The sequence below is a fragment of the Saccostrea cucullata genome, unplaced genomic scaffold, assembly GCF_032062105.1.
Source record: "Saccostrea cucullata isolate Sc308-1 unplaced genomic scaffold, CSIRO_AGI_Scuc_v1 ctg43, whole genome shotgun sequence".
In the NCBI taxonomy this organism is placed as follows: domain Eukaryota; kingdom Metazoa; phylum Mollusca; class Bivalvia; order Ostreida; family Ostreidae; genus Saccostrea; species Saccostrea cuccullata.
In genome coordinates, this window is record NW_026934231.1 from 166,300 (window position 1) to 186,488 (window position 20,189).

Sequence of the window (20,189 nt, forward strand, 5' to 3'; positions counted from 1 at the left end):
ATTGTTCATACATAGATCATGCTCTTGCGTATCGAATCAACTGAGATATATACACTCCGTATGCAGGTTATGAAGGTATATTGCTGCGTAAGGGAAGTTGACGGTAGAAAAGTTAAAGTCATCACGTTTATCGTAGAGAAGTATGAAACAGATGTGTCAGACTCTGTGGTATCTTTTATCTCAAGCTTACCAGGATACTTATATCGTATCGACATAAGAATGGAAATTATCATTGTTAATTGACAATACGTCGTCGATATATCTAAATGTTGAGTTGAAGGCCACATCAAGTGTTTTCTTCTTTTCACGCATAAGATTTTGCACAAATTCTGCTTCATATGAATACAAAAATAGGTCTGCTAATAACGGAGCGCAATTGGTACCCATGGGAATTCCAATAGATTGTTGGAAGACCTGGTATCCAAAAACCACATAGATATTGTCAATCAGAAATTCAAGCAAATTTATGTCAAATTCAGAGTACTTATGTGTGCAATCAGAATCTGTTTTAACAAAATAATTTTGCAAATGTCCAACAAGTAATTAAATTTACGCGTTCCATTTTTATTGAAAAAAAGCAGCTGTCAGTGATATCAAAAAGCCTGGACCTTATGTTATGTATAAAGTTAAAAAGCCATAATTTTTTAAGCTGTTAAGACTTTGGTAAAATCTTGTGATTTCAAATTGTCCATAAGTTCTTTGGAATTTTTGAGTATCCACATCTGATTCACAACACTTCTTGAATATATTGTTGCACAGTACTCTTGAAGTTTTTCCTTCACAACTGTCAATATCTTAGTAAGGAGTAAAGAAAGAGGCTTTATTGAACATTTACTGGAACCCGCACTGTATCTTTGTTTGTAAGGGTTCTTATGAAGTTTCGGAATCCAATATATATATGGTAGTTCAAGATCATTTTGGTTCTTCGGGATATTAAAAATATTCAAAGCTGACATATGATTTTAAAGAATTTCTTCCTTAGAAAGGGAACTATGAGTATAAGTTGGATTACCACTTGTAGAAAAATTAAATCCAAGTACCTCTAAATTACAATTTATATAATGAGCCTTACAAACGAAGAACAATGTTGTTACCTGCTTTGTCAGCAGGGTACTGATCATGTAATCTATCTAATTCTTTTTTCACTTATGGATTATTGAAAATGATATTAATAAATTCATTGATAGAATCCTTTAAAAAAAAAATACGTATCTTCTCTCTCCCTAAAATATTTTTGACTTAGATTATAATTTTTTTCTTGAATATTCACAAGCAGTATACATGGTATATGAATGTAAATATTATAAATATATATCTTTGTGGAGTTTTGAAAATCTATAATTCTGATAATTCTTACCTGCTTCAACCTTTGAACTGCACTACTTATTTATTAAATGAACTGTTTGGCAGCTTTAAGCTGTTTGATGTAAATTTAAAATCCCACATGCCTATATTGTATTTGTGTGGGCGGGGACGAGAGTAAGCTATGAATGATGTCATGCTTGAGTAGATAGAGCACATGCCAAAAATACATCTCGAAGAAAGAGGGAGACATAATTAATAGTGACGCAGAACTTGTTTCTGTTTTCTTTCATTAATCTTTAGAGGTTTACGTGTAGCAGCTAGGATCCGCACCTTTATTCCCCAGGCGATCCCGGGATGTTTCTCTGATCTCTCTCGTTCAGTGTTATAGTACAGTCAAAATGTCTCGTTATTGTTCGTTCTCACTTTTTATGTTGGGATTTGTTTTTGTCTCACAATTTCTTGGTAAGTATGCCAATTTCCTAATCCATGTAATACTGTATAAAAAAGGTCTAAACAGTTTTATCTGTGATGTATTTCATGTTAACACTTTCAAGAATGTAAACAAACGAGAAGTTGTCTGCTCCATTACTTAATCTTAATACCTTAACACATAATAACTTTCGAAGCTTGGATTGGTTCAAATTTTCAGTCTCCAAATAAGTAACTTTTGCTGTTGATCAACCATTCGCCCCCTTTCTTCTCTGATATATATATTCGATAGCAGAAGCAATTTACATAAAAAATAAATTTCTTCAAAAGTTTAAAACTTAATGAAAACACACTGAATTAATTGAGGGCCCTACTTCACGTGTGATTTAACAAATGATTTCACGCTGTTGGTTGTTTTTAGTGTCGTCGGTGGAGGGTGGGGAGTGCTGTCGGGCCTACTACACAGACGAGGAGAGCCAGGAGGCGGTGTGGTGCAGTAAGTACTGCTGTTTTGACACCAAGCCATACTGCTGTAACGACGGCGCCTATTGAAAGAAAAGGAGAAGGAAAGGTCATGATTTCTGTAAACAGTGGTTCACACGATATCTCGAGAACCAGAAAATGTGTACGTCTTACCTACATAGCATTATATATAAACTAGCAAAAATATTTATTGTTACTGTAACACTTGAAGGAGCTCTGTTTTACAGTTTGGCAATGGGTTATAAGTATTCAGATTTCACTGTGCGATATGTTATAATCTGCATTTCCATCACAATGATATGGACGTATATATATTTAGGCTACACATGAAAACATGATATATACAATGCCCTGCATATACGTCACAGCGCGTACATATGATTATCCAATCTACATGTTGTTATGCCCCATCTGGCATGTAACACTGATGAGAAACTTTTTTTTTCCTCAAATGATAGTATTCAGCATGTGAAATGAAAAATTTTATTTGTCAGAAGTGTGAATTTTAAAAAAATCTACACACATAATAAAGAATAAGCAATCAAATCTTTATATGCATATTGACATACATGTATTTTATATGTTTCTCTACATGTATACATTTAATAATTTACAAATTCTATAGTATGTGGATGTACATTGTTTTATCATATTTTTACTTGTGGTTCTCTGTCGTCTATCACGTATAGCCCGCTATACACGTAACACCTGAAGTATGCATCTTCAGCAAAAGAGCAGGAGACAATCCTGATTTCTGTAGCCATTAGGTACAGAAAATGTGTACGTCTTAGTTCATATCATCATAAACAAACTCTCAAAATATTTATTGTTACAAACACTTTCAAGAAGAGCTCTGCTTTACAGTTTGCCAATGGGTTGCATAAGTATATTCAGATTTCACAGTTTGCTTTCGAAAGATAAATTCTTTAAAAGCAATGCACTGTTACATATTGAAACTGTGTACATATGTTCCATGTAACCAGATGGCAACAAAATTCGAAAAAAAAGTTATTTTTAACATATTGGAATGCACAGTCAAGGTCACAGGGTCATTGACCTATGTTTCATTCTTTGAAAGAATTTGATAAGTATGAATATGTTTTACAAAATATGAAGTCTCTATCTTTCATGGTATATATATGGTACACGTAACACCTGAAGTTTGCAAACAAAACAAACGTTTAAACAGTTCAACATTATCAAACAGTTTTCATATTAGTTGCACAAAACAATAATACGTCTGCCAACTTATACTTACAGTTTGCTTTCTAAAGATGAAATTCTTTAAAAAAAAAAAAACATATTTTGTGTTTCAACTTTTAACGTTCCAGAAAACTATGTACTTTCTACCCTAACTCTACCTATACTGAATTCTTTAAACTTCATTTGAAAAAAATCCTTTCGAACAAGAATACATTGCCGCGGGTCCAGAAAATGCCATACATGTCCAAGAACAAATTCGATGTCGATATCGACAATATTGATAAAATCATGTCGATATCGTATCAATATCTATCGTGATCAGCACTATTGATTGGAAATACTTGGTACCATATATGAGACTCTGTGACGTGTAGATGTCGTTGATATCGACAATACAATGACGATACCGTATCGATATTGATCCTATTTGGTCAATTTATTTTCATAGTGAGGTATAACATAATTTTACAAGGTCACAAGTGATGTCAAGATTCATTCATTATTGGCATTAATATGAAAATAAATTATGATAAGGAAAGGGTTAGGGGTTGTTATTGTTTTGGATAAGGTTTGGAGTAAGAAGGTTAAGGTTTGTTATTGTTTTGGATAAGGTTTAGAGTAAGATGTTGGGTAAGGGTGAAAGTCTGTTAAATATTTTCTTTTAACAATCATGATTCGATATCGACAGAAGAGTAAACTTATTAATCAGAAAGTAAATATGCACAAACGTTGCACGAAGAAACACAGAACTTATTTTCATGGGATATGTTAAAAATAAAAAGATTTGTATTAGGGTGAAGGTTGGTAAAGTAATATGTTTTAACAATCATGATTCGATATCGATACGATATTGTCTATATCGACGATATCGATGGCAGGTACAATCTTCGTAAAAGTAAAGTAAATGCAACATATATATACATACAAAGTGACAGGGACGGTATTTACCAAGGGCTGAGCAAACATGATTCGATATCGACGATATCGACACTACAAGGAAAGTTTTATAAAAGATAGTTTTCAAGTAACACGTGTTAAAAACACAATATTATAGATGGAAAGCATAATTCTTTGAACAATCATGATTCGATATCGGCACGATATCGTGGATATTGACAGTAAGGAAGACTTCTTAAAACAGGAAGTATTGTAATAAAACACACAAGGATAAAGAAATATTATAGTAAACTATAAAAAAGTAATGTGTCGATATCGAAACTACATCGTGTCTTGGACATAACTCGAAAATGCTCATACAAGTCCCCATTTTTTGACTTCTGTCAAAAATATTAGTCACTGTACAGGGGAAACTTCAGACGTACTCTGTACAACATTTATACTAGTATTCTAGAAGTAATGTAAATCAGATTGGGGTTCTCAAAATCTCAAAAGAACTTTCAAGAAAACTGAAAATCATTTTTTTCCAAAAATTATCAAAACGCGGGACCTTTCTTCACTTGACACAACCATTCCTCACATTAAATTAAACTGGGCTTTTCGACTTTGTAGACATCTGCTTGTTCAATAAAACTGAATTCGAAAATTTCGTATTTTGTAAAACCTGATTCAACACAAAGGTACTCAAAATGATATTAAAAGAATGCTACAGACTACAGTCTCATCAGAGACTTTTGGTTTAGGCCTAACTTTGCTCATTATTTTTTTTATTGACAACTGATATTTTAATGAGGAAATACTAGTATATAATACATTCATATCTCAATTTCAGATGGGCTCCTATACTGATTGCCATAGCAATAATATTCATACTGACGGGTTGTGGCCTATGTTGCTGTTGCTGCCGCGGTCCATGTTGCGTCAAAGATGAAGATCGAAAGCGGCTTATGAAAAAAATGGCAATATAGCAAATAGTTTGATGAATTTTGACTCAAAACTAAATTATTCAATTACATATATATTTTTCACATGTATGGACACGTCCAGTCATAAACCATCAACTGCCATTAATATACTTATATCTTGTGACTAGAATATGATGATATTTATTTCAAACATTATTGTTTTAAAAAAAGTGTTTATGTTATATTTTATGAAAGATGTACAAGTAAAGATGAGATATTTTTAAATTTGATTATAATATAAGTGCATGAAGTTCTTGTTACTGGCTTTAAATTTAATACTGATTATAGAAAACTTAGTCTCGTTTGTTTGTGAAATAGTGGATACTTCACTTGTATTTTATATGCTTTGCAGTACTGTGTTGATTTGCAAAAACATTTCCTCCAGCTAATTTAACTTGAAAACTTGAATCTTACAATTTTGTTTAATTTTGTAAACAGTGTTGTACGAATCTCTGTGATGTATTTATAATAAATATTTTGTATAAAACAATTGACTTTGTAATGAGGACACTTCTTTCTAAACCAAAGGCACTCCCTTAGCGTAGGGGACGACCATTTCATTCTCGGGGGGGGGGGGGGGGGGGGGGGGGCAGATTTTTGAAAGGAATAATCTGTCCTCGAAACGTTGAACATTAATAATATGTCCTCGACTGACAAGAAAATAATTAATCTATCCCTGACCACCGCTATTAATGAATAAGAGTTTCGGACTTTAATGTTTCCTTTTTACATTTTCTTTTCTGTTCTTTTTTTCCTTTTTTCTACTCCAAGGCTGGGCCATGAACACAATGTTTTATGACCGACTATACATGTAACAGTCTTATTCTCTTTTTATAATGAAAACCATTTCTAAACATCTATTTAATGAAATAATTACAGTGCGATCTAAAATGGAAAATGTGTTTTGACTTTGAAATTATGTATTATGTAAAGATGTAAAAAGGGTTCATCTATTTTTAATTTTCCTCTTGAGGTACCAGCCTTTAACCCCCCCCCCCCTCCCGGAAAAAAAATATTCAAAGACAATAAGCTGCTGGTGACAAATAATCCTTTGGTTTTAAAAATAAGCTCGGGTTCAAGATACAGATATTTCAGAAAGTGAAAGTAAACAGACTAAATGAGGTAGGTAAGTCACCCCAATTTTTGTTTGTATGTAACTATGTTGTTTAACGCCCCTTTCGAGAATTTTTCACTCATTTGGAGACGCCACAACTTGTCAGTAGAAAGCTGCAACTTTTGTCATATGCTCGGCACTCAGCCAGGGATGGGTCGATCTTTCTTTCTTTGTCGTTCCAGCACCTACTGTGACACGGGACTCTCATCCGAAGGACCGGTCTCCACCTCACACAGTAAAGACTGTTCTTGATCATCAGTTTATTTTTCTGCTTTTAGTATCGAGAAAATTCAATTTGTATTATCTGTATGTTATATGTATCAAAATAAATTAGTCTGAATTTCCTTTAATTTTAATAGCAGGTTAAAGCAAGTAGATACTATAATATAACGTCAAGAGGATATCTAGCACAGGTGAAAACATATCTTATTAATTTGCATATATATTCTACCTTTTTTTCCTAAAAAAAAATATGTCATTCGAAAATGTCCCTTAAAACCTGTGTATGGGAATCTAGGAGTTTTATTACTGCAAGCGAGAATGACTCCCTTTTAGCGAGATACTTTCTCTCTTGGGGTAATTGTATCAAACATGATAAAATAATACAATATAATATTCTTTAACATCATTTGTTCTCATTATAAAGTTAAATCAAATTTCTTCTAACAATATAGATTTAATGGGTGGAGCATTATCAAGAACAGGTCTCTCCAGTGGCAAATCAAAATATCACAGCAGTAAATCTCTTACTGGTAAAACAGTCATCATAACTGGGGCGAACACAGGAATAGGGTTCCAGACAGCAGTAGACTTAGCCAAGAGAAATGGGAGGATCATCCTTGCTTGTCGAAATGATTCAAGCCTAGTATTCCGACGGTCCTATAGTCCGACAGTCCAGTAGTCCGACGGTCCGATAGTCCGACAGCCCAGTAGTCCGAAGGTCCGATAGTCCGACGGCCCGGTAGTCCGACATTTTGACCATCACCAATATTTTCAATAGTGTTATAATTACTCCTTTCTGACATTATTTCAAGGTAAATGCAAAAAACCGCCAGGGGGAGGGGGGGTCAACAGAAAACAGTAAGAAATTATGCACTCGACGGAAACGGATAATTTAATTTTCTTTCTAATTTCCATAATATAGTTGAATATGGCAAGCCAAATTCACACAAATGAGCTAAACCTAGTTTCACAATTGATAAACTAGGTTCATCGTCTGTAAACTGTAGTTTACAAACTGTAAACTATAATTAACGATTCGTTAAGTATAGTTTTCATCTGTAAAACTATATTTATCGGTTGTTAACTATAGTTTACGAACGCTAATCTTAGTTTATCTGTCTGTAATAAAACGTTAACAATAGATTTTGTTGATAAAAATAGATTCTCGTTTGTAAACTATAGTTTACAATCGTATACTATAGTTAAGAGTTGTTAATCATAGTTTCACAAATCCTGAAACTATATTTATCAGATCGTTAACTATAGTTAACAGTTTGTAAACTATAGTTTACAAATCGTGAAACTGTATTTATCGGATAATTTATGTTTTGCAATCGCAAATGATTGTTTTCGGTGTTAAGTACAGTTTACGGTTGTGAAACATAGATTATCGCGTTAACTATGGTTTACAGATTTAAAATATAGATTAACGTTGTTAACTATAGTTTACAGTCCATAAACTATAGTTCACAACCGATAAACCTAGTTTATCGACTGTTAAACTATATTTTGCTCATTTTTGTGAATGTGGCGTGCCATAATTGAATGTTTTAGAAGTCGAATTAAAAAGATTTTTCGTCAATTTAGAAAGATTTTTCTTCAAATTAAAAGATTATAAATATAGGACTTTTTTGTAAATCAATTAAACAATTAAAACCAATTTAAAGATAAAAAAGAGGCAATTCGTCTATAGAAACGTTAGCTTACTCAGTATTAAATTTTAGTCTAGTCAAATTATCAAATTTTCCATCAAAATGTGAACTAATTGCAACAGTTTCAAAACTTAGTTTTAATCAATCTATGGTATGATCTGAATATATAACAAAAAGTTTAGAAAAATTTATACATGGGAAAATTGAAAAATTGAGGTCATTATTGGGACATATTGTGTTCACTCTGATTAAGTGTTAAACGAACAATGTAAAGTAGAAACTTCTATACTGGTTTAAAAAAAACCATGTAAGTAGGGAAATAAACTTAACTGAATAAACTGAATTGGAAAAATATTAAATTTTGGTTACTATATGTGTTGGTTGCCATGGAAACAGTATAAATTGAGAATATCACCTACTTTTGAACAATGAACCTTTACAAACGCAAATACAGTCACTACGTTAGTTTACACACACACTCAAAATGCACTCTTTTGCCATAAATGCTTCAAAGAAATTATTTAGAAGATTTATGTTAAATAGGTGGTAACCATGGATACATTATAAATGAATTTTACATGAAAAATTTCGGTATTCAGCAATGCTAAGTATAGCACGAATATACTCAATCACCAAAAGTTAAGAAACAATAAAAATGTTTTAATTCATATGAAAGGTAATATCCGAAAATAATTAGGAGCAGATTTAGAGGGGTCAGGGGACATCCCCCAATAAGAGTTTTTTTTATGAAAAAGTAGCGGAAAATGTTAATAAAAAAAAAAAAAAAACCTGAATCCCTCCTGTAACTGAAAGGTTTCCCCCGTATATGAAGAAAATTGTGGGAAGATCTCATAGAACCCCATTCCTCCCCGAAATAGATTCATATGTTTTTATTGATTTTTTTTTCGCACAGCAAAGCTGTTCCTAGATTACATTGTAGTTGTGTTGTCCACCCTTCAGAAAATTTTCTTTAAACTTTTGACACCAGTTTTGAGTCCCTGCAATATGATTGCTTGGTAACTTGTATAAAATGCTCAGAAATAAAAAAAAATACTCTATTTACATCAGTATCATAAAATGCTTGTACACTATAATGAGTATGATGGTTCTTGCTTGATCAGAACTTGAACCCACCGCACACCCGGGTACCCTACAGGGTATTTCTTGTCATGAGTTTAATGAAAATGCTATTGCTATCTTACTCATATCAAGTGGATCAATGTATTTCTTTAATCCCTCCATAAAATGAAACCACGCCCTCCGGTGTGATAAGAACATAGCAACATTTAACGTTGCTTCATGGATGGTGATATTCCAAAAAATATTTCAAGATTTTTTTCAGTGTAACCCTCAACTACATTCAATAATATGAAGATAAGACACGTTTTAGGATAAAATCTGAAATTGTTATCCCTTGAAAATGATCATTGTTGACCAAGATGTAGCCGAATCAACAGTAATTAAATTGCATTGAGTACAAAATATCGTGAAATGTGCGCGCAAAGGTCCTGCGCAGCTAATAATTATTATATTGTTACCCTTCTTAAATCTTGATGTATTTCAAACTGTTGCTATGTAATTATACTTGAAGAGGGTGGGGGTAATTGAAAGCACACAGTAGATTATTTTATTCTTATTGATAAAAAAATCTAAGGTCAAATTAAAGCACATACATAAATGGAATGAAGTAAAAGAGAGCAAGCCAAGTATTTGTTTCAAGGAAGAATTAAATGTTAAACTCTTGGTAGATACTGGTAGTCAATTTTTACTTGTTCAAATTCATATGTAAAAGTATTATTAATGTTTGTTATATTTTCCCAAATATTTTTATCCTAACAGTAATAGAAATTATAAGACTTTGGCTTTAATCCAGGAATTCACCCGCATGGTGCAGTGGTTAGAGCATCTGCTCTAGAGTTGCGAAGTAAGGAGTTGATCCTTACGTCGCGGGTTCGAATCCCACTGTGGGATGTGGAGACCGGTCGGATAACACCGTATAAACCGAGGTCCCGTGTCGCAGTAGGCACTGGCGCGAAAAAGATCCCTCACTGCTTAATGGCCCTAAGTGCTGAGTATAAAACAAAATGTGCAGCTCTTCACCGGCAAGTGGTGGCGTCTCCATATGCATGAAAAATTCTCGAGAGGGACGTTAAACAATATACAATTATGGTAGAAAGATTCACGTCCATCTACTTTTCTTTTTTCAATGTTGCTCTTATTAAGAAGTGACTTTGAAAGTGTTCCAGATTGTTCACATTCTAAAGCATGCTCATGGAAACGCCGTTATCACCAGTCCCTATAAAATGGAGCTTCGATAAGTGCCGCATCAGACATTTTACTGTTGCAAAAATGACCATTTGATCTACAAGGAGAAGTTAAGTTTTTTTAAAATGGGTTTAAAATATTTTGTTAAAAAGTTACATTAAGAATTTTAAAAAAGAGCATTTAAGCATTTAATTCTGTCTAAACGATTCCATTTGAATTATTTCCATTACTATAAACATAATGCAGCTTTTGTACATGTATAGAGCATGGTGCAGTCTTTATAGAGAAAACAAAAGGTCAATATCAATTGGCTTTTTATATAACGTTCGCTACTCTTTACAAAGGCAATAAGCAGTAAATCTGTAGAGCAAAAAATTGTTTGAATCACACAGTTCAAATTTAAGTTCCAGAGATACCTGAATGGAATTAAATATTTGATTTTTTAAACTTAGAGACCTTCAAATCAAATCCTGTTCATGTGATTCCATAAATTCTGTACTCTTTATTTCAAAATGATAAATTTCTATAAATTTTCTAGATATTTAAGCAAAATATATTCTGTGATGGTGCATGTTACAACTCTGATATACATTGTACTTGTCTGATAAGCTTCCTTGCAGAATTCTTTAGAAAAGGCTGTTTTGACTTATTTTGTATACAAACTGTGTTCCATACATTTTTTGTTGCTTGTGTATAAATTCCAAAACTACTGGGGTATAAATGTCCATCAGGTGTTTACAAATAAAATGAAAGTAAACACATTCACAGTTAGGAATTTCAGATACATATATATTGTGAATACAAACAGCGTTCCATACATTTTGTTTACATGAATGGTAATTGCAACCATTATATATGTGTAGATGATATTTGGTCGGTGTGGAAGTCAAAACTTCACTTCTTTGAAAATCAAAATATATAATTTTTTTGATTTAGTTTTGACTGCATAACAAACTACAGGTTAAAACAACAACTTTTAATGCTAATTGGCTATTGTTTACAGGCTGTCTGTCATAGAAAGCTCATATAGAAAAAGTACGGTGTGCAAATGGGTAATTCTAAATTCATATTGATCCCTAATTTTAATCCTTCGATTTCCCAACTTTCCCCTGAGTGAATTTTTCTAAACTTTTTATATGTGAGTTACTAATAGCTTATCTACAAATCTTCATTAAAATATGAACTGTTGCAATTAGTTCTCATTTTTCAGTAGAATGACTAGACTATTTCAAATCGGTGAATTTTATGCGCCCGGATCAATAGATCCGAGGCGTAAATTTTTTTGGTCCTGTCTGTTTGTTTGTTTGTTTGTTTGTCTCCAAACTTTAACCTTCGCCATAACTTTTGAACCATGAAAGGTAGAATTTTCATATTTGGTATGCATACTTCACTAATGAGGTGCTTTCAAATGACACCAATATTAATGACCTTGTTGCCTTGAATGTGATCTATATGCTAAAAATAGCTTTTCTGTCTGCAAACTTTTACCTTCGCCATAACTTTTGAACCATGAAAGATAGAGACTTCATATTTAGTATGCATACTATACTAATGAAGTTCTTTAAAATGACACCAAGGTCAATGACCGGGTGACCTTGACTTTGACCTATATGCTTATAATAGCTTTTTTGTAACTTTAACCATAACTTTTGAACCATAAAAGATAGAGACTTCATATTTGGTGTGCATACTCCACTAATCAAGTTCTTTCAAATGACACCAAGGTCAATGACCTTTTGACCTTGACTTTTACCTATGCTAGTATGCTAAAAATAGCTTTTTAGATTTTTGTTGCCGCCGGGCGCATAGTGTTTCACAAACACATCTTGTTTTTATTTGAACGTAAATACCGGTAACACACAACATGTATATCTTTATGTATGGTATTATTATCTCAGACAAGCCATATACATGTATAACTTTATGAATCACTAACACTGGAATATTTTCTGAATTACAAACAGGGACGTACGTAGCAAACAAAGAAAAAATATAAATAGGAAAGAGGAAATTCGGACTGTTAATAATTATCACATTTATGGCCCAAAATTCTACTCATTTCTTTACAAGGAGCAACTCTGTTACATTGCTATAATATTTCATTATTTAAAGAGTTTCGTTGCTTGTATTTTGTGAATGAAGAACACAATGGTCATAGTGTGAAAAACTGAGGTATTTCCAGAGAAATACTCAGGGGCCACAAGCATGAAAACGAAGTCATTGACCTAGATATTTGAAATTGAAAATTAACACAAGAATCATAGGTATACAATGTGCAATAGGCGGTTTTTCGTTCTTATCAGTGGAATTTTTAGTCATCTGAGTAAAGGTATACCTTAATGGAAGATACTTCTTAATTCTTCGTAATACAGATACATGTATCTTTCCAGATACAAATTTACAAACAGCATCGACATGTGTATAAAAATTAAGTGAAAATTCAGTGTGAATTCCAAGTTATTTTTCATGTGTAACACTCTCAAGGAAATTTGTAAATTTAAATTTTTGACTATTGATCGTCTTTGATGTGTGTCTATCAACATCCATTTTGTTTTTCTAGTATTCAAAATCATCTGATTCCGAGGACACCATCTTTCTATATTACTTATGTCTGAAGATAACAAATTTTGAATGGAAGAAACATTACTGTCAGAAAAGTGAAGAGTGGGGTCATCCGCAAATAAGTCAATGCTTGATTTCTCTATGAATAATGGGAGATCATTGATGTAAAATAAGAAAAAAAGTGGACCTTTAGGACCTATCAAAAATATTTTTGAATTCGTTATAACGATTTTTAGAATTCGTTATAACGAATTTAATTTTTCATAACAGATTTTTAGAAATCGTTATAACGAATTTAATTTTTTATAACAGATTTTTAGAATTCGTTATAACAAATTTAATTTGTAATAACAGATTCATTGAATTCCTTATATAACGAATCTAATTTGTTATAACAGATTCATTGAATTCGTTATAACGAATTTAATTTGTTATAACAGATTCATTGAATTCGTTATAACAAATTTAATTTGTTATAACAGATTCATTGAATTCGTTATGACGAATTAAATCTGTTAATACAGATTTGTTGAATTCGTTATAACCAATTCGAAAATTCGTTTAAACTAATTCTTGAATTGGTTCTAACGAATGCAATTAATCTGTAACAACAAATTGTTTTCGTTCTAACGAATTCAATGAATCTTTTATAACAACTTAAATTCATTATAACGAATTCTAAAAATCGTTATAACGAATTCAAAAATATTTTTGATAGGTCCTAAATGGGCTTACGTGAAGAAAGATATGGAGATAAAGAACATTATTCAATCTCAAAGTCCATTAAACAATATACAGAATAAGAGCAGAGCAAATACGGGCCTCCGAAACATCAGAGGTGGGATCAGGTGCCATGGAGGAGTGAGCATCCCCTGTCGACTGGTCACACCCGCCGTGTGCTCGTTGTCATGATCAGGAAATAACGGAAAAAAATCCGTCGTCAATTCAGTGTATAAATAATGGACTAACAATTGGTATGAAAAACGTCAGTCAGCATTTGACTCAATGATAAATTGTATTGGCTGACAAGGTCATTGTATCGACCATAGAACTTACGAAATGATGACTTTAAATGAGACTGTTGATATTCTTGTTTCATCAACTTGCTTGTCAATAATTTACCTCGTTTAATTGATTGATTGTATACTGTTTAACGTCCCTCTCCAGAATATTTCACTGATATAGAGACGTCACCATTGCCGGTGAAGGGCTGCAAATTACAGCCTTTGAGCAGGGAGGGATCTTTATCGTGCCACACCTGCTGTGACACGGGGCCTCGGTTTATACGGTCTCATTCGAAGGACCGCCACATTTAGTCGCCTTTTACGACAAGCAAGGGGGTACTGAGGACCTATTCTAACCCGGATCCCCACGGGATTACCTCGTTTAAGAAATTGTTCATACGTAGAGCATGCTCTTGCGTATCGAATCAACTGAGATATATATACTCCGTATGCAGGTGATGAAGGTATATTGCTGCATAAGTAAGGGAAGTTGACGATAGAAAAGTTAAAGTCATCACGTTTATCGTATAGCTTGGTTGTTAGATTACCATTAGTGTCTTTTTCAAGTAAAATATCCAAGTATGAAACAGAAGTGTCGGACTCTGGGGTATCTTGTATCTCAAGCTCACCAGGATATATCGTATCGACGTAGGAATGGAAATTATCGTTATTAATTGACAATACGTCTTCGATATATCTAAATGTCGAAGGCCACAGCAAGAGTTTTCTTCTTTTCACGCAGAAGATTTTGCATAAATTCTGCTTCATTTGAGTACAAAAATTGGTCTAATAAGGGGGCGGAATTGGTGCCCATGGGAATTCCAATAGATTGTTGGGATACCTGGTCTCCAAAAACCACATAGACATTGTCAATCAGAAACTCAAGCATCTTCTTGATGTCAACCTCAGAGTACTTTTGTGTGCAATCAGAATCTGTTTTAACAAAATAATTTTTCAAATGACCAATGTCGAGGTAAGTAAATTTACGAGTTCCATTTTTATTGAAGAAGCAGCTGTCAATGATATCAAAAAGCCTGGATTTTAATTTGTCGTGGGGAATTGTTGTGTATGAAGTTGAAAAGTCGTAAGTTTTTAAGCTGTTGATTTTTGTAAAGTCTTGTGATTTCAAATTGTCCAAAAGTTCTTAAGAATTTTTGAGTATCCACATCTGATTTACACCACTTCTTGAATATATAGTTGCACAGTACTCATGAAGTTTTTCCTTCACTACTGTCAATATCTTAGTGAGAAGTAACGAAAGAGGCTTGGTTGAACATTTACTGGAACCTGCAATGTATCTTTGTTTGTAAGGATTCTTATGAAGTTTCGGAATCCAATATATATAAGGTAGTTCAAATTCATTTTGGCTCTGTGGAATATTAAAAGTATTCAAAACTGACAGGTGATTTTGAAGAATTTCTTCCTTAGAAAGAGAAGTATGAGTATCAGTAGGATTACCACTTGTAGAATTAAATCCAAGTTCTTCTAGAATGCAATTTATATAATGAGCCTTACAAACGAAGACAATGTTGTTACCTGCTTTGTCGGCAGGAACCAGTACATACTGATCGTGTAATCTATCTAATTCTTTTTTCACTTCTGGTTTGTTGAACACAGAAGGATAGATGGTTTTCATATTGCCCTTCAATCTTTTAATACGTGACATTAACATGGATCTGATACATTTAATCCATTCTGACAAGGTGTCAACGTCTTCTTTTTCATATCTCGCCCATCTTCTGGCGTAATTTTCAACAGAATCCATAATATTTATGAAATTCCGACGCCAGTTGAAGGATCGGGGTTCCCTATGATACAAACAAACTTTTGTCAAAGAATTTGAAAATAACAACTTGGGCCATGTTTATGGGGGCCGATTGTAGTTTTCATTGCGCAACATTTCGCGCACCATAGTAAAATGAAGCATATTTACTGTTTTTGAGCATTTTTTTCGCTCAATTAATAAAATTAAACAAAATTTATAAAAAAAAAGTTTAAGAATGTAATCAAAATTCTATAAAACTGATTTTTAACGATTTTGCAATTGATAGGTCAATTGACGTCGTTACAGTGTCTTTTTGACGTTAATGTAAACTAAAACGTTTAAAGAAACGGTTAATAAAATGTTATTTAAGAAAAAGTAATAAAGATACGCTTTTGAAATTAAAAACATAGAAATCTGAGAATTTCTCCATTAATTTCAGTATGTTTTCCTATAAATCCTTTGTGCCCATCATATTTTGTAGTACTCTATAAAAACAGGAAAATTCGTTAATTTTTGGCATTTTTAGATGCCCCCTCTGGTAACAAGCTTAAGACGGTAGAGTGTTTTATTTCTTACATATAATGTACAATACAGTAATACTCATAAAATATTTTAGTTTGAACAAAAAGTATATTTTAGTATTTGTATAATTTGCTTTAAAGTGATAAAATTGGCATTTTCCTATATAATCCTTTGGTATATTGTACCTGTATTTGAGACGGTCCCTTTAATAATAACTGGACAGTAGATTTTCCCCAAACTGTGCATGTGCATTGAAGTTAATGTAAATTATTCATGGTATAAAAATGAAAAGTTTCGCTATAATTGTAGTTTTCTCACAATAAAATCATAGTCGGCCCACCTAAATGAGTAATATGAATAACTTTCACTGCGTTGCTTTTAATTTTTTTTATTCAAATTTGCAAAAACATGGAATCTAAAGTGAAAAAATATTTGTGTAGATTAATAAAGATGGTTTTAGAAGAGCAGGTCTTTGAACAACACAGACGTTTGCAATTTCTCTATAGGAGTCTAGAAATCTATTATATGCATCGATTGCGATAAAATTAAGCCCAAAAATATATACCAATCCAGGAATTTTCTTTTTGTATCATCTGTCCTTAAATATGAATCAAACCATTGTATTGCTTTGGGGTCAAAATTGTAGCAACGTTGCTGTCTAACAATTCTTATGTTGGACCAGCAGGCCAGTCAACAGTGAAATTGTTAGTCCAATGTAATAAACATTTTGATTAGTACTTAATATATAGAAAGCTGTTCATTAGAGTATAGCAAAAAATGTATTAAAAAGCTATGTATTCCCGATACTTTGATTACGGGGGCATACAAAAACCAGAACCAAAACTTATTTTATGGGGGGTGATAATGCTTCATATATATACTTAAATTTCCATACCAACTTTCTATACCAACCATGCGCAGACAAGCTGTAATCCTTCCACTTTCCTGCTGAAGGAATTGGTTATATATGACTACAAATTATCAAGCCGTCGGACTACCGGGCAGTCGGACTATCGGACCTTCGGACTACTGGGCTGTCGGACTATCGGACCGTCGGACTACTAGGCTGTCGGACTATCGGACCGTCGGAATACTGGGCGGTCACCTGTCGAAATACAGAAAAAGGAGAGGCCGCGAAAAGCAGAATTATCCAACTGACGGGAAATAAGAGTGTAGTGTTTCGACATCTTGATGTGAGTTTGATGTCATCTGTCAGGTCGTTTGCGGATATCGTCAGAAAGGAAGAGAAAGGTGTAGACATCCTTATCAACAATGCTGCAGTAGTAAGTAAGTGCTTTTAATGTGTGCAAATTTAGAGTACATGTATATATCAGAAACTCAGTATGAGATTCTTTGTTCAAGTCATGGTCAGACACATCAATTCCAGTGTCAGACTGTGTCAGACACTTCTTCATTTTTTTTTCTAATAAATTACGGTAGATAAAAAATATTGTGAGTTTTTTCAACCATCTTATTTGAATTATAGATTGGAATGAAGTTGTTACACCTGAGGGACTGGAAGAAACATTTGCAACAAATTACTATGGACCATTTCTTTTATCAAAACTTCTTATTGGTAAAAAGTAATTCTATATTTCACTTATTTGCATGTACTAAAATTTTTAAATAGGAAAATGTTTAAATTGCATCCTAATTTCTAAACATTTTATTTATTACATTATTTGTAGACATGCTGGAGAAATCTTCAGAGGGACGGATAGTGAACGTGGGCTCCATTGCCAGTTTGGGGGGATCAGTGGATGGGGACACAGTGTGGGTCCATAAGGGGTTCACTAGGGGGGGATACAATGATTCTAAACTTGCCCTGCTGTTGTTTACAAAGGAACTTGCCAGAAGAACAGCACATACAAGTATGCTTGATGTATTAATGTTTACATTTATGAAAGTTCAATTATGATATGAAACTAAATGTGCACTAAGACGTGCTGAAAGAAAAGCATCAGGGAAGAAGAATTTTTATTTAATTGAACAAAATTTTGTTATACCTGTTATGTTCATAATACTTTTTTAGATTGCTTATGGATTAATTATAAGCATGCTTACTGTAACTCTGCTTTACTGTAAATGGAAATACAGTAACAAGGTCAAATCAAGAAGAGTTACTTACATCACTTGTGCAATCTCATATTAATGTGTTTGTGCTTAAAACTGCGTATATGCATTTACAAGTTGAGAAAGTTGATGTTGTTGTTGTTTTATTTTTTTATTTACAGATATACTAGTAAGCTATGTTCATCCTGGTACAGTCACCAGTGAACTGTTCAGAAATCTACCTTGGATTTTACAGTTCATCATAACGTTTGTTATGAGACCATTTTTAAAGGTACATGATTTTGATACTCCTTACAACTTTCTCAAAAGATATCATCAGTTGTTAAAGATATCACTCTTGACATTATTAAATCGCTAAAATTACTTCTCACTAAAAATATATACCCGGTAGAAATTGTTTGAGATAAATTGCTAATTTTGCATCTTGCCAAAATTTTCATATCGTATATGCATGTTTAATATTTTTTTATTTTTCAACAAATAAATTTCCTGACACTAATTTTAACTTCAGACCCCATTGGAGGGTGCTCAATCCATCCTGTTCTGTGCACTGGATGATGCAATACAAACTGGGGGCTACTATATGGACTGTAGTTTGTATGACCACTCTAAGTGGGTCCCGAATTCTGCTTATGATAAAGAACTTAGCAAGAAACTCTGGCGGACCACGGAGAGAATTATTACAGAGATTGATTCTGGATGATTCATTTGATGTGATGAAAAGATTATTAAATACCAGTACTTGTCATAACACAATACAGACTGTGATATATAGTAAAGTAAAATTCGTTTAGTGCAAACACAGATATTGAATTTATGGATATAGTGCAGTTATCTTTGATCCCCAGCCATATAAATTAATAGAATTCCTTATACTGATATAATGACTTACGGATATTGCGAAGCAATTTCAGTTTCAAGCAATTTCGAAGCAAGTCCCACTGACTTCGATATAACTGAGTTTTACTGTATACTAGTAATAACATGTAAAGCGATAGTTAGCTTGAGATATTGGGCACTTGTTTTAGCTTACAAGTATTGAAAAACTGCAGTATTTTTAATATCTTTTTTTTCATTTCAAATCCTAGAAGAAGAGATCGTTGTGATGGTTTTTAAATAATTTAAATCATTCAAAGTAGATCATAAGTAGACTTAAACTTGGAAATTAATAAAAATTTGGTGGCATTTGGATCCCTTTTGTGACATTTATTAATCAATTTAATTAATCTAGCCTACATAGATAAATCTTCTTAACATTTTGACAGATTAAGGTCTTCTTTTGTCCTCTTTAACTCTTATTTTGAATGATTTTAAGCATAAATGGCATAAATGTATAGCCAACTAGGGCAACACTTGTATGAATAAGAAAAGTGAGCTCATCTAAGTTTTATGACCCCCAGGGCAGGTCTGAAGACCATTAACTGAGAACAAACTTAGTCAAGTCAGTTTTTAGTTTACCTCAACAAAGTGAGGGAGCTTATTTGATACCATCTGCATTGGTGTCCCAGGTTAAAGTTTTTGGTGCAGTTTTCTTTTGTACTATTATGCCCTACATTAATCAGAGATGCAGAGATAAGAGTCAAGGTTTCAGATGCTGCAATTTCAGCAAAGGAATGACCAGGTTAATGCTTTTGAAGGAAGTTAAAATTTTTGGTGCAGGTCTCATTTCCAAGCCAGTAACTATAAGCCCTATGTTGACCAAACTTGCATGGATGATACATCTGAGTA

The 20,189-nt window shown here is 33.0% G+C and overlaps 1 protein-coding gene and 1 pseudogene across 1 annotated transcript; both read left to right on the plus strand.

Moving 5' to 3' along the window:
* The first annotated feature begins 1,470 nt into the window (after nt 1-1,470).
* LOC134240263 (uncharacterized) lies at nt 1,471-5,772 on the plus strand (annotated as a pseudogene).
* Nucleotides 5,773-6,318: 546 nt separating this feature from the next.
* Nucleotides 6,319-19,442, plus strand: LOC134240307 (retinol dehydrogenase 11-like). The gene is made up of 7 exons (XM_062722412.1): nt 6,319-6,408; nt 7,071-7,252; nt 17,507-17,675; nt 17,875-17,964; nt 18,077-18,259; nt 18,623-18,732; nt 18,973-19,442. The coding sequence occupies exons 2-7, from the start codon at nt 7,076-7,078 to the stop codon at nt 19,162-19,164; spliced, it is 921 nt and encodes a 306-aa protein (XP_062578396.1). The 5' UTR covers nt 6,319-6,408; nt 7,071-7,075; the 3' UTR covers nt 19,165-19,442.
* Nucleotides 19,443-20,189: the final 747 nt, after the last annotated feature.